The sequence below is a fragment of the Manis pentadactyla genome, chromosome 3 (genome assembly GCF_030020395.1).
Source record: "Manis pentadactyla isolate mManPen7 chromosome 3, mManPen7.hap1, whole genome shotgun sequence".
In the NCBI taxonomy this organism is placed as follows: domain Eukaryota; kingdom Metazoa; phylum Chordata; class Mammalia; order Pholidota; family Manidae; genus Manis; species Manis pentadactyla.
Genome location: NC_080021.1, coordinates 88,217,194 through 88,231,530, shown reverse-complemented (window position 1 = coordinate 88,231,530; position 14,337 = coordinate 88,217,194). Strand labels below are relative to the sequence as shown.

At 35.7% G+C, this 14,337-nt stretch overlaps 1 protein-coding gene across 1 annotated transcript in view; it reads left to right on the top strand.

The window, feature by feature from the left end:
- The window catches only part of UBE2V2 (ubiquitin conjugating enzyme E2 V2), a 55,178-nt gene extending 42,815 nt beyond the window's left edge, over window positions 1–12,363 (top strand). The window contains exon 4 of the mRNA XM_036925485.2: window positions 9,415–12,363. Within this exon, the coding sequence (XP_036781380.1) occupies window positions 9,415–9,561 (147 nt within the window). The 3' untranslated portion in view covers window positions 9,562–12,363. The remainder of the gene's footprint in view (window positions 1–9,414) is intronic.
- Window positions 12,364–14,337: the final 1,974 nt, after the last annotated feature.

Below are 14,337 nucleotides of genomic sequence, written 5' to 3'. Positions count from 1 at the left end.
ATTTGGTTTGCTGAGTATTATTTTGTTGAGTATTTTTGCATCTACATTCATCAGGGATATTGGTCTGTAATTTTCTTTTTTTGTGGTGTCTTTGCCTGGTTTTGGTATTAGAATGATATGGCCTCGTACAAGGAGTTTGGGAGTATTCCCTCCTCTTCTACTTTTTGGAAAACTTTAAGGTGGATGGGTATTAGGTCTTCACTAAATGTTTGATAAAATTCAGCAGTGAAACCATCTGGTCCAGGAATTTTATTCTTAGGTTTGCTTCCCAATTCAATTTCTTTGTTGGTACTTTGTATATGCAGATTTTCTGTTTTTTCCTGGGTCAGCCTTGGAAGGTTGTATTTTTCTAGAAAGTTGTCCATTTCTTCTAGGTTATCCAGTTTGTTACCATATAATTTTTCATAGTATTGTCTCATAATTCTTTGTATTTCTGTGGTGTCTGTAGTGATTTTTTTCCTTTCTCATTTCTGGTTCTGTTTATGTGTGTAGATTCTCTTTTTTTCTTGATAAGTCTGGCTAGGGGTTTATCTATTTTGTTTATTTTCTCAAAGAACCGGCTCCTGCTTTCATTGGTCCTTTCTATTGTTTTATTCTTCTCGATTTTATTTATTTCTGATTTAATCTTTATTATGTACCTTCTACTGACTTGGGGCCTCATTTGTTCTTCCTTTTCTAGTTTCATTAATTGTGAGTTTAGACTGTTCATTTGGGATTGTTCTTCTTTCCTGAGGTAGGCCTGTATTGCAGTATATTTCCCTCTTAGCACAGCCTTTGCTGCATCCCACAGATTTTGTGTTGTTGAATTATTGTTGTCATTTGTCTCCATGTGTTGCTTGATCTCTGTTTTTATTTTGTCCTTGATCCATTGATTATGTAGGAGCATGTTATTAAGCTTCCATGTGTTTGTGGGCTTTTTCATTTTCTTTGTGTAATTTATTTCTAGTTTCATACCTTTGTTATTTGAGAAGCTGGATGGTACAATTTCTTTCTGAATTTACTGGGGTTCTTCTTGTAGTCTAGTATAGGATCTATTCTTGAAAATGTTCCATGTGCACTTGAGAAGAATGTGTATCCTGTTGCTTTTGCATGGAGTGGTCTGTAGATGTCCGTTAGGTCCATCTGTTCTTATACGTTGTTCAGCGCATCTGTCTCTTTACTTATTTTCTGTCTGGTTGATCTGTCCTTTGGAGTGAGTGGTGTGTTGAAGTCTCCTAAAATGACTGCATTGCATTCTATTTCCCCCTTTAATTCTGTTAGTATTTGTTTCACATATGTAGGTGATCCTGTGTTGGGTGTGTAGATATTTATAATAGTTATATCTTCTTGTTGGACTGACCTGCTTATCATTATGTAATGACCTTCTTTGTCTCTTGTTACTTTCTTTGTTTTGAAGTCTATTTTGTCTGGTACAAGTAGTGCAACTCCTGCTTTTTTCTCCCTTTTAGTTGCATGAAGTATCTTTTTCAATCCCTTTACTTTAAGTCTGTGTATGTCTTTGGGTTTGAAGTGTCTCTTGTAGGCAGCATATAGTTTGGTCTTGTTTTTTTATCCATTTGGTGATTCTGTGTCTTTTGATTGGTGCATTCAGACTATTTACATTGAGGGTGATTATTGATAGGTATGTACTTATTGCCATTGCAGGCTTTAGATTCATGGTTACCAAAGGTTCAAGGGTAATTCTATTACTATCTAACAGTCTAATTTAACTTACTTTGTGTGCTATTACAAACATAACCTAAAGGTTCTTTTTTTTTTTTCCTCCTTTTTCTTCCTCATCCATTCTTTTTATGTTATGATCTGTACTCTTTGTCTATCCCTTGAGTGACATCTATTTAGCCTTAGGAATGCTTCCATGTATAGCAGTCCCTCCAAAATGCACTGTAGAGGTGGTTTGTGGAAGGCAAATTCTCTCAACTTTTTCTTATCTGAAAATTGTTTAATCCCTCCTTCAAATATACATGATAACCTTGCCAGGTATAGTATTCTCGGTTCAAGGCCCTTCTGCTTCATTGCATTAAATATATCATGTGACTCCCTTTTGACCTGTAAGGTTTCTATTGAGAAGTCTGATGATAGCCTGATGGGTTTTCCTTTGTATGTGATCTTTTTTCTCTCTCCAGCTGCTTTTAAAAGTCTGTCTTTATCCTTGATCTTTGCCATTTTAATTATTATACGTCTTGATGTTGTCTTCCTTGGGAAAGGGAGATCTGTGCACGGTGATGGCCTGAGAGACTATCTCCTTCCCCAGATTGGGGAAGTTTTCAGCAGTTACCTCCTCAAAGACACTTTCTATCCCTTTTTCTCTCTCCTCTTCTTCTTGTACCCCTATAATATGAATATTATTCCTTTTGGATTGGTCACACAGTTCTCTCAATATTCTTTCATTCTTAGAGATTCTTTTTTCTCTCTGTCTCAGCTTCTTTGTATTCCTCTTCTCTAATTTCTATGCCATTTACCATTTCTTCTACTACATCTAATCTGCTTTTAAATCCCTCCATTGTATGTGTCATTTCAGATATGAAATTTCTTAATGATTGAATCTTCGACTTAAATTTGTTCCTGAGTTCTTGAATATTTTTCTGTACCTCCATAAGCATGCTTATGATTTTTATTTTGAACTCACTTTCAGGCAGATTTGTGAGTTCAGTTTCATTTGACCCTTTTTCTGGGGTTTGTGACATTTTGGTCCAATCCAGGTTCTTTTGACATTTCATATTTCTGTGTGGTGCCCATTAGTGCCCAGAAGCTCCAGTTTCTGGAACTGCTCAGCCCCTAGAGTGAGGTTGGGGGTCGTAGGGGAGCGAAGCTGGTGCCTGGGGGGAGGAAAGATCTGTTTCCTGTCTCTTGGTGTCAGAGCCAGTGGGCCAAGCACACAGGTGTAAGCCTCTGTGCTTTGCTGTTATAGGCAGGGCCTCCCTCTGGGTGGCCTGACTGCAGGTTTTTGAACAGGTGCCGGCAGGCTTGGAGGAAAGCGTGTCACAGTGGGTGGGCCTCAGAGCTGAGTAGGCAGCCAGGGGGATGGGGCACCTGAAGCTTCCCAAAGTTCCCAACCTGCTGCGCAGAGCATGTCCAGACAACCTTGCCCAGCTCTCACCTCCCATGCTCAGCAAGCTCTGTGCAAACCCTGCCCTTTCAGCAGCCCTCTTGCTGCTAAGAAGCCTCTCAGACTGCCTGCCTTTCCTTTGTCTCAGAGGGGTCAGATGTGCATCCCTTGGATCCCCGTCCTCCACAATTGGCTGGAATCTCAGTCTCTCAAGCTCTCCACCTGTTGAGCTCCCCAGTGTCTAGAGCTCCACACAGTGTAGGTTTCTGCTCCCAAAGCAGACCTCCAGGGATGGGTGTTCAGCAGTCCCAGGCCTCCATGCCGCCCCCTCCACCCGCTCCGTTTCTCTAACTCCTGCCAATGAGCTGGGGTGGGAGAAGGGCTTGGGTCCCGCGGGATTAAGTATGTTACCCTGTTTTGTGCTGTCTGCTCTATTCGTGAAGTCTGTATGCAGTCTGGTTCAGCCTTCTTTCTTGTTGCTGTTTAGGGTTAATTGTATCAATTAACTACATTTTCATACTATTTGTGGTTTTGGGAGTTCTCTGTCTCACCTCTCATACTGCCATCTTTAATCTCCTGCCCTGCACACTTTTTATTTGGCCTCAGGACCTTAGCACTTTTTGTTCTGTCTGGGCACCTCCCCAACTCTGGCTAATCCGTACAGAGCCTTCCCTTCTCAGTGTGCCTGTCACTCAGAGAAGTCTTCTGTCATTCTCAGATTTATGCTGCTTTTCTTACTTTGTTGTAGTCATTCTGTTACTCTTTCCCTTTGTGGCAGTTACTATAGCTTACTATCATTTTCTCTTTGTTTTTTTTTTTTAAGACATATTTCTAATATACAGGCTTGTCTTCTTGGTAACAGATTTATTATTTTTTTTTAAAGAAAAACAGTATAGTTAACTCTGTTAATTTCCCTTTTCCCATCCTCTTTCCCCAAAGGTAGTCTCATCTGGAATTTGGTGTTTCTGTCATTTCCGTGCATGATTATGCACGTGTGTATATGCCTCTGTATTGTATCACTTTTATATGGAATTATATGTGAGGGATTTGGAGCTTCATCAATTTTGAGTCATGTAGATTAGATTGTTCCTCATTACTGTTTAATATTCCATGCTTTACTTGCTGGGCATTTAAATGGTTTTCAGTTCTTATTAAAAAGATGGCTACAGTGAACATTCTTACACAAGTATTCTTGTACCCAAGAGCAGTGCTCTAAGACTGGGTGTTTGTTGGTCTTTTTGTTGGTTTTATTGGGAAAATGAAAAAAGACAAAATACAAGCACATCTTTTTTAAAATAAAAATTTCTCTGTCAAATTGCTGTAGAGCTCTCTAAACGTTCACTCTCAACTTCTGCTTTTATCTTGATGGACAGTGAAAACTGGTTTAAGGCCTGGCATTTTTTTTGAACATTTTTTGAGTAGCACTCTTCCAGGGTATACACCTAGAAGTGGGAAGTCTGCTGAGGTGTGGTGCTGTCTTCAGCTTGATTGAATAGTGTCAAGTTATTTGCCACATGATTGCGTCCATGTTTGTCCCTGTGTAAGAGTACCCTCTGAATGTACATTCCCACCAAGATTTCATATTGCCAAGCTGGAATGGGGATTGGAAAACAGAAAGATGAACACTAATTTATTATTAGAGTGTAGGTGTGTATATAGATGGTTAGAGGTAGAGTGACTCTATTGGATATCAGTTTTTCTCTTGATTGATGTCTAAGTATTTAAATTATTATTTTTATAATCAGTACATAAATGGCAAAGAATTTTACACTGACCCATTTGTGATTGTGCCAGGATAATTTTATCTATTTTGAGGGTAAGTATCTGTTGAATTACGGGTATTGCTTTAGTAATTTTTGCTTATATTTATTTAATACAAGTAGGCAAAATATTCTTTGTGGGTGGTTAGTACTGTAAAGCATACATTACAGTGTTTTATGCTGTGAGTGTCAAGTTTTGGAGGTTATTGTGTATTATAGACTGATAAGATACAGATTTGTGCTGACATGCTATTTATTTTCCCATGCTCTGTTTTCAATCTTCCCTCCTCTTCTTTTTTCCCCTGTAGTTTTTTTGTTCACTCTGTTGGTATTTCACAGAGTGAAATTTGCAATCACCATGTTTACTTAACTATCATTTAACTTTACAGTTGGAAGTATTTGTTTCTGCTTTGGAAATAGGTAGGTATTCTCTGGATTTAATCAACCATTGTTCACTTATGGAGCTTATTTAAAATAGGCTAGGGTGTTGCTACTCCTGAAGTTAAAGAATTAGAGGTAGCATTTTAATGAATCTTAATGTATAATCTTATTATTTTTGTTACTCAGAAGTATTTAAAAATTAATTTTCTTTTCTGTTTTTAAACAGTCTTATTGTTACCTATTCACATACCATACGGTTCACTCAGAGTGTATAATTCAGTGTTTCTTAGTGTTCATAAGGTTGTGGACTCATCACCACAATCCAGTTTTGGAGCACTTTTCCTCTCAAAGGAAACCCTGTACCCATAGTTGTCACTTACCATCCCACCTCCTCCACCCTAAACATCCACTCATCTACTTTCTGTCTTTATAGATTTGTCTGTTCTGGACTTTACATATAAATGAAATCATATAATATGTGTTCTTTTCTGACTAGCTTCTTTCACTTAACAATGTTTTCAAGGTTCATTCATGTTGTAGTTTATATATCAGTATTTTTCCTTTTTTATTACTGGGTAATACTTCTTTATCATTTTGTTTATCTCTTCATCACTTAATGGACTTTGGGCTTTTCCGCTTTTGGCTACCATGAGTAATGCTGCTGTGAACATTTGCAAACAGGTTTTATGTAGGCAAATACTTAGGAATAAAATTGCTAAGCATGGTAACTCTACGTTTAACTTTTTGAGGAACTGCCAGACTGTTTTCCAGAGTGAACATACTATTTTACTTTTCTACCAGCAGTGAATAAGGGTTCCAACTTTTCCACATCCTTGCCAACACTTGTTAATGTCTTTGATTATAGCCATCCAAGTGGGTATGAAGTAGAGTTTCATTTTGGTTTTGATTTGCAGTTCCTTGATTAGGCTAATGAGGCTGAGTAGCTTTTCATATGTTCTTATTGGCCGTTTGTATATCTTTGGAGAAATATCTATTCAGATCCTTTGTCTATTTTTTAAAAGCTGTTTAGAACAACACGGATTTACTGTCATAGTTTCTGTGGGCCAGGAATGTAGGAACAGCTTTGCTGGGCCCTCTGGCTCAGGTCTCCTCACAAGGTTGCAGTCAAGATGTCTGCCTGCACTGTGGTATCATCTGAATGCTGAAGTAAGGAGGGTTCCATCCCCATCCTCAGTCATCCTCCAGAGACCATTCTTAGTACCTTGCCACATAGTCCCCTCTACAGGGCAGTTACCAAGATGGAGCTGACATCTGCAAAGCAAGCTAGTGAAGGCAAGAGAGAGCAAGATGGAACCTAGAGTACTTTTGTAACTTAATATTGGAAATGACTTCTTAATATTCTGTTGATTAGAAGCATACTCAAAGGGAGGGCTTACATAGGACATGAGGAGCTGAAGATCTTTGGGAGCTATCTTAAAAGCTCTGTCTTAGTTTGGCCTGCTATAACAAAAATATCATAGACTGTGTGGTTTAAACGAGAAATTTATTTTGTGCAGTTTGGGAAGCTAGGAAGTCTGAGATAAGGGTGCCGGCATGGCTGGGAGCTGGTGGCCTCATTCTGGATTGAGGATGACTGATTTGCTGTGTCCTCACATGGAGAGAGCAAGCTCTAATCTCTTTCTTTTTTTAAAAGGTCAGAAACTCCACCCTTCTGACCTCATCTAAACCTAATTACTTTCCAAGGACCTCACAGCCCCTAATACCATCCCTGTGTTGGTTAGGGTTTCAACATAACGACCTTGGAGGTGAACACAAACATGCAGTCCATAACAGCTGTCTGCCATAATTTGCCTTTGTTCACATTTTAATTGAGATATTTGACCTCTTATTATTGAGTTGTAAGAGTTCTTTATATACTGAACAAGAGCCCCTTATCCAATATATTATTTGCAAGTATTTTCTGTCATTCTCTGGGTTGTCTCTGCTTTCTTAATAGTATGGTTTACAATGCAAAAATTTTTAATTTTAATATAGCCATTTTATCTACTTTTTCTTTTGTTGAATGTACTTTAGGTGTTACAACTATAGAAACCAATGCCAAATCCAATGTTATGAAGATTTACTCCTGTTTTCTTCAAAGAGTTTCATAGCTTTAGCTCTTAATTTAAGTCTGTAATCCATTTTGAGTTATTTTTGAGTATAGTGAGTTGAGGGTCCAACTTCATTCCTTTGCATATGGCTGTCCAGTTGTCCGAACACCATTTATTGAAGAGACTGTCCTTTCCCTTGTGTATTCTTGGCAGCCTTGTCAAAATATCAGTTGACTGTATGTTCATGGGTTTATTTTTGGGCTCTCAGTTATATTTCATTGATCTGTATGCATGTCCTTATGTAAGCACCACCATTCTTTTAATTACTATATAGCTTTATAACAAGCCTTGAAATTGGAAGAACTTTTTTCTTCTTTTTCATGTTATTTTGGCTGTCTGGGTTCCTTGCATTTCCATATGCATTTTAGGATTAGCTTGTCCTTTTCTGCCAAAAAAAAAGGGGCATTTTAAATTTTGATAGGGATTGTATAAATCTGTACAGCAATTTGAGTAGTATTGTCATCTTAACACTATAAAGTCTTCTGATCTAGGTAGGTGGGATGTCTTTCCATTTATTCAAGGTCTTTAATTTGGCAATTTTATTTTATAGTTTTCAGTATATAAAATCTACACTTATTAAATTTATGCCTGTGTGTTTTAATTTTTCTTATCCTCTTATAAATAGAGTGGTTTTCTTAATTTTATTTTCAGATTGACAATTACAAATATACAGACATGGTTTTTGTGTATTGGTTCTGTGTCCTTGCTGTACTTGTTTATTAGCTCTAGTAGTTTCTATAATGGATACTTTAGGATTTTCTTTGTACAAGATCATGTTATCTGCAAATAAAGATAGTTTTGTCTTTCTTTTCAATCTGGTTGCTTTTTGTTTAATTTTTTGCCTGATTCCCTTGCTAGAATCTCTAGTACAATGTTGAATATAGCAGTGATGAGAGCAGACATCTTTGCCTTGTTCCTGATCTGCGGAGGAAAGCATTCATTCCTTCACCATTGAGTACGATGTTAGCTGTTATTTTTTGTAGTTGCCCTTTATTACGTTGAGGTAGTTGCCTTTTATTACTGGTTTGTTGAGTGTTTTTATCATGAAAGGTCTTTGGATTTCGTCAAGTGTTTTTTGTGACTTTTTAGATAATTGTGGTTTTCTCTGTCCTATTATATAGTATATTACATTTAAATGCCTTCTTAAATATTGAACCAACCTTGCATTTCTGGGATAAACCCCACTTGGTTATATTGTATAATCTTTTTTACTGTTGCTCAGGGTCAGCCCGGGTGAGAGTCTATGACCTCAGGTCCTCCATGAGCCTGTGCACAGCCATGTACTGCATGGCCTTCTGAATTCGCAGTCATATGTTGGAACTTTTCAAAGCTGCTGTGGACATCTCATTTCTTAGTTTTCCTTTGAAGTATTTTTATCACCTTCTGTTTTGTTATTGCCTCCCCAGACAGTGGAGATGTTAAATGATTGGCACTGATAGATTTTGACAAATGTGGGGTTAGGGGTGGGAGTGGGGGTGGAGGTGGGTGGGTCAGGGATGAGGTAGTACTCAGTGGGTGAGTTCTGAGATCAGATAGAGAAAACCCTGTGAGTGTGGTTTTCCAGAGAGCTGCCAGACAGGTCAAGTGATGGGAGTTATGTGGGAAAGGGGCTTTAAAGGATCTCCAACCCCATCTGCCAGTCTTTACAGTTGCTTAATTTAGTATAGTTCAGAGAATACTCTGGAAAGAAAAATCTGAAAGGAGAGATCAGGTTTACAGCTCTTTCCCAAATTTCAGTGGAGATAATAATTGCCCAGACTTTGGGTGGTGGCATTGGAAATGAAAAGGAACCTTGTGAGTTTAACTCAATAAGAAGGAGTTGGTAAATATGCTTACAATGTAGTTATTTAATATGATGCTTATTCCTGATGACCAGAGTTCACTGCATGTTTTTTGTAAAATATAGAAAAACACAAAGAAAGATACAAGTTTTTAGGAAATAGCTGTTAAAGAAGGAATATTTTCCTTAAGTGTTACATGAATCTGTAGTTTCATAATGTTCACTTTTGTGGAAATACTATGAATTTTTAAAAGCACATCTTAATTAAAGTACATTTAATAAATTGGTACTTTAAATGCAGGTAGTTAATTTTACTGTCTTTTCCTCCCCTTTCAGGTGGATGCACGAAGCATACCAGTGTTAGCAAAATGGCAAAATTCATATAGCATTAAAGTTGTACTTCAAGAGCTAAGACGTCTAATGATGTCCAAAGAAAATATGAAGCTTCCACAGCCACCAGAAGGACAAACATACAACAATTAATTTTAGTGGATCTCAAACTTGTCTTAAATCAACAACCTTCTACTCATGTTAATGTCTTGATTAAATATCACAATGCAAAATACCCACACATTAAGTAAAAGAATTCCAGCTGGTAAACATGACCTGGACATTTGTAAGAATATATTTAATATATGTACACCCATTATTTTTTCAGGTAACAGGAGGAAAAATGCAGCACAATTTTTTTTCTCTTGTTAAGGCACTGTCATTTAAGTATAAACCTGGAGTACTCAAAATAGGATTCAGGTTTACCAGGTGAAAGCATGGCAAGAAGTGTCAGATGGCTGTGGAAGCGTGTGTTTCTAAAAAGTACAAATCTGAAGAAGGAAAACAAGTGGCATGCTTTATCCATCTTAGTGAAAGAGCTTCAGTTTAAGTTGTCTAAACTAGCAGGTACAATGAATATTGTCACAAATTGTGTTAACTTTTGAGGCGGTGTGGGTGCTGACTACTAGTAGTATCAAAAATACGTTCAAGATTGTTTTGATATCTGTATTTATAATAAAAAAATGTGGGGGAGGCCGGTGAATTTGTTAAAAGCCGTTCCTATGTTACATGTAACAGACATGGTAAATATTTGTTTACAGTCTTGTTTGATAAACCATGCATTTAAGTGAAATCAACAAAAAGGAAATAGGTGTATGGCTATGTGAGTTTGAGATTAAAGTTAGTCTTAAAATGTAAATAAAATGTGGAATGTGTCCTCAGAAACTGTGCCATTTCTATTATATTGATGTGGTATATGTATAGTACCTTACTGAGGTAGCAAAAATTAGAATTATTGTAGCTTTTCATGTATACACACCTTTTATTATTTATCCTATTTTGTATACCTCTTGTGAATTGGAATTTACAGAGTATTGCATAGAACAAATTAATTTCTTTGGAGAAGGAATAATCCGAGGTGTCTTATGTTTTGAATTTGATTTCACTAGAAATATTACTAAAAAGATGTTTAGCTTATAGCAGTTTTTACAGAAAAATAGACTGCAGATTATCCAGGTATACATTCCATTTTTTTCTTAGTAATATCTTTTTATTTCCCTATGACATTTTCTCCCCTAATGTTTTTAACACTAACTGGGATTAGTTTTATCCAGTTCCACTTATCTTCCACTTTGGCAAATACATAATTATGAATTGAAAGTTCATTTATGTTATGCTTTTACCAAAGGGACTTAAGGGTTTTAGTTCACTGTTTTCCATTTCAAAGCACTGGGTATAATACTTTTTAAAAATAACTTTCATGAATTCACTTAAGAAAATAGGTGGTCAGGTAACAAGGACAAATTTCTCAAACATGCCCTGACATGTTTTTATCAAGTTCATTCAAAGTTAAAGCTCTGAGCTACCTTTTCTTGCTCAATAATACATTAGATTCAGTGACAGTTCATCTAAAACTGATTTCAACATGGCTAATTATCAAGGATATTTAAAATGCTTAAAAGTGACACATAGAGAATATATACATACAAATTAGTGCATGTGTAATTTATTAAAATAAGTTTGAAATGAACTATTATCTTGGAATATATTCTTAAAACTTTAAATGGTTGAAGATTAAGTTGAATTATATTGATGTCATATATAAGAGTCTGATGTTTATTTATGGTCTTAATCAGCCTCTCTAATTTCTTTTCCACTTTGAAAATGTGTCTTGTCATATATGGGCACTGATAACCATTTGAATGCTGTTAAATTATTTATATCTGTGGGCTGAGAGTGGGTACCATAATCCATTTTCCTCTTTCCTTTCCCCATGCCCACTGTTGAGGATGGTTTATTCCCCCAAGTATATATAGTTTGAGTTGGCTCTATAATGTTCATTTCCCCTCTTGTTTTGGGGACTATGGATCTCTGCAGAAGTCTGCATGCCAGTTAGCCCATTTCCAAAGCAGAATCCATTATGCATGTCACAATCAAGATGTACACAACAATCTAAGACACACTGGTTGTTTATAGGAAGAATTAATGCAGAGTTGCTCTTACAGTAACATTTCTAGGAGCAGTTTTGAAGCTGTTCTTCCCTTTGTCTGTTTTGTGAAGTGGCTAAGGTTGTAGGAGCATGTGTATAAAATGAACTGTAAAGTTGCCTTCGGAATTTGTTTAAAAGGCCATCAGGTGAGACCCTAGGGAATGATCATATAGTAGTATAAGATAACAAAAATAAAATTCTTGCCCTATTAGATCAGTGTTATGCTTTAATGGCTTTAATTACTTTCTAATTTTCAATATTGCTTAGATTCTTTTTTTTCCCTGGTATTTTAAAGTAATGGCATTTGTAACGGGTTTTTTGTGTGACTTTTCAGGACTGGGACAAACATTTGTAAGGATAGTCAGTGGTATTTGAATCTTTTGGGTGTAATATAGAAAAAATTACAATATAAAATTACCCTTTAAAAAGAATTTGGCACATTTCAAATTTGAATAAGTGCTTGGAGAGTGAATTACTTTCTTGCATATGGTTTATTAGTGTGGGTTACTTAATACCAATTCATTGATTTAAATACTTCCCAGTTAATACATATTGTTATTGATAAATACATGTGAAGCCCTTACTTTGAAAATTTACAGGACACAGCTGGGAAATTTCACTAATGCATTTTCCTTGATAGATTTGCTGTGTATGTGCTTGGGTGGTTTTGGTAGGTGCATCATGGAATTACAGATTTTTGGCCAAAACTGTATTGACTCTTAATGCACTGTGTTCTCACATAGATTTTAAAGAATGTAAGTGCTGATGATGAAGTCTGGTATCATTAAAGATTGTTTTTTCCTGATTTTATATATATATATGTTTAAGACATACATGTGTAGAATCATAGTACCATTTACTGCTGGAAAGGGTATAAAAGGCACTGATTTTACTTTTCTGATAAGTATTAATATAATTTTTCAGTACCAACTTGATTGACTTTTGGTAATTTTCACAAAAATATTCCAAGTCTGAAGATTTGGGAGAGTGTAGGTATTCTGTATGTAAAATAGAAACATGAAAGGGAATGGATACAATGTATTAGATATTTAATAGGAGCAGTTGCAGTTAATTTCCATCCAGTAATGTTTACTAAACAGCAGGAAATAGAATATCTTTTATGCTAAAATTAATATGCCTTATGGAAGTTACTAAGAGTAAATAGAAATCTTACTATAGTTCATACTGAAAATGTTGGTTATTTAAGAAATGTAATGTTGAAAATAAGAGATAATAAGCATTTTCTGAAGAGAAAATTATTAAGGTGTTTGATGATACAGAAAGTAAGTGACAAGTCAAAACCATCATGTTATGAAGTAAGGGAGTTTTGGGAACTCCTGGAGTCAGTACATGATAAAAAAAAATCATTGGCTATGAAGAGGTTGCCATGGTGTTTACATCCTTATTAGAACATTTATACCTAAAAAAACTCCTAAGGGTCTTTTCCATCTCATTTTTATATGTAGTCTAAAAGAGGAACACTAGATTTTTTTGGCAAGTTCATTTATGAAATGTGATAAACCCAGATAGATTTTACCTTCTTAACTTAAAAATATCCCAGAAATTATCCTTTCTCAAGTGAATAATTACCAAATACCACGTGAGGAATATACAGTGATCCATTTTTTGCCAAATGTAGACTTAAGTGAATTCTTTTATCTTGTCCTTGTTCAGTAGTGAGCAGCTAGCTACTTTAAGTTTTGCTTAGAAATTTAAATTTGGCAACCAAAAGATTATACAAAGTGAGGTTAATGTTCTGCCTCCATGGGAGGAATAAGAGTTGGCACTGAGAAACCAATAATAATGAGAAACCTGTGGTTGGTAGAGACGTAAAATCATTTAACTAATTTTGGGTAGTGAAAACTTGTAGTTGTCTGTCAGTGCAGTAGCTGAGTAATTTTAAAATATATTGTTCAAAGTTGTAAGGAAGCACTGTTAGCAATTGAGTGTATATTCTTCATCTAATGTAATAGCTTTTTAAAAAACAGGCTTTTAACAATGGATAACTTGACAAAGTAATCTAGAAAATTTACAATATAACATGAAGTGAGACTTTAAATATTCATATTAAAATATGGTAAAACTAGTCATAATACTTAGTGTCATTTTTTGGCAGGGATCCAAAGACTCATCCTTTTACAATCAATAAGCATTATAATAAATGCTTTATGGCTCAAAGGTGGGATTTTCTAGCCTTTGTACTTTATCAGCCCTTAATTTGAGGGGAAAAATTAATTTCTTCACAGCTGATAACTGACAAAGAGAAATGTTTTACTCCTTCTCAAGCTACATTGGCCAAATAAGTAGTGATGGTCAGATGTCCAGATGGTATTTATTATCATAAATTATCTTTCTGTTGCAAAAATTTGGGTAACTGTAGTGGCTGTAGAGACAAATTTAAAGTGGGTGATAGACTTTTCTTCAATGTTAATACTCAAGTGAAAGTAATTGAGTTTACAAGAAAAGTATCTAATTGCCTGGGTTTCTTAATTTTGGATAATGTATGGACTTTAAGGAGAAAATTCTTGTGGACTCAGTATTGAATTATTTTTGTTGAAACATTGTTTAATGCATAAAACTGTTAATGCAAATGTATAAACTTATGCCCTTAGGCCTTAGGAAATCATAAAGTAAATTTCGTAACTACAGAGTAATTAAAGTATAAAATAATTCAATGTCGAGGGTGTTTTATTGAATTAATCTATTTGAAATGTAAATATTGATGTTGTCTCCTGGCTTTTTTTGCCCCATGTCTGTACTGTGGTGTACTGCTGGACTCC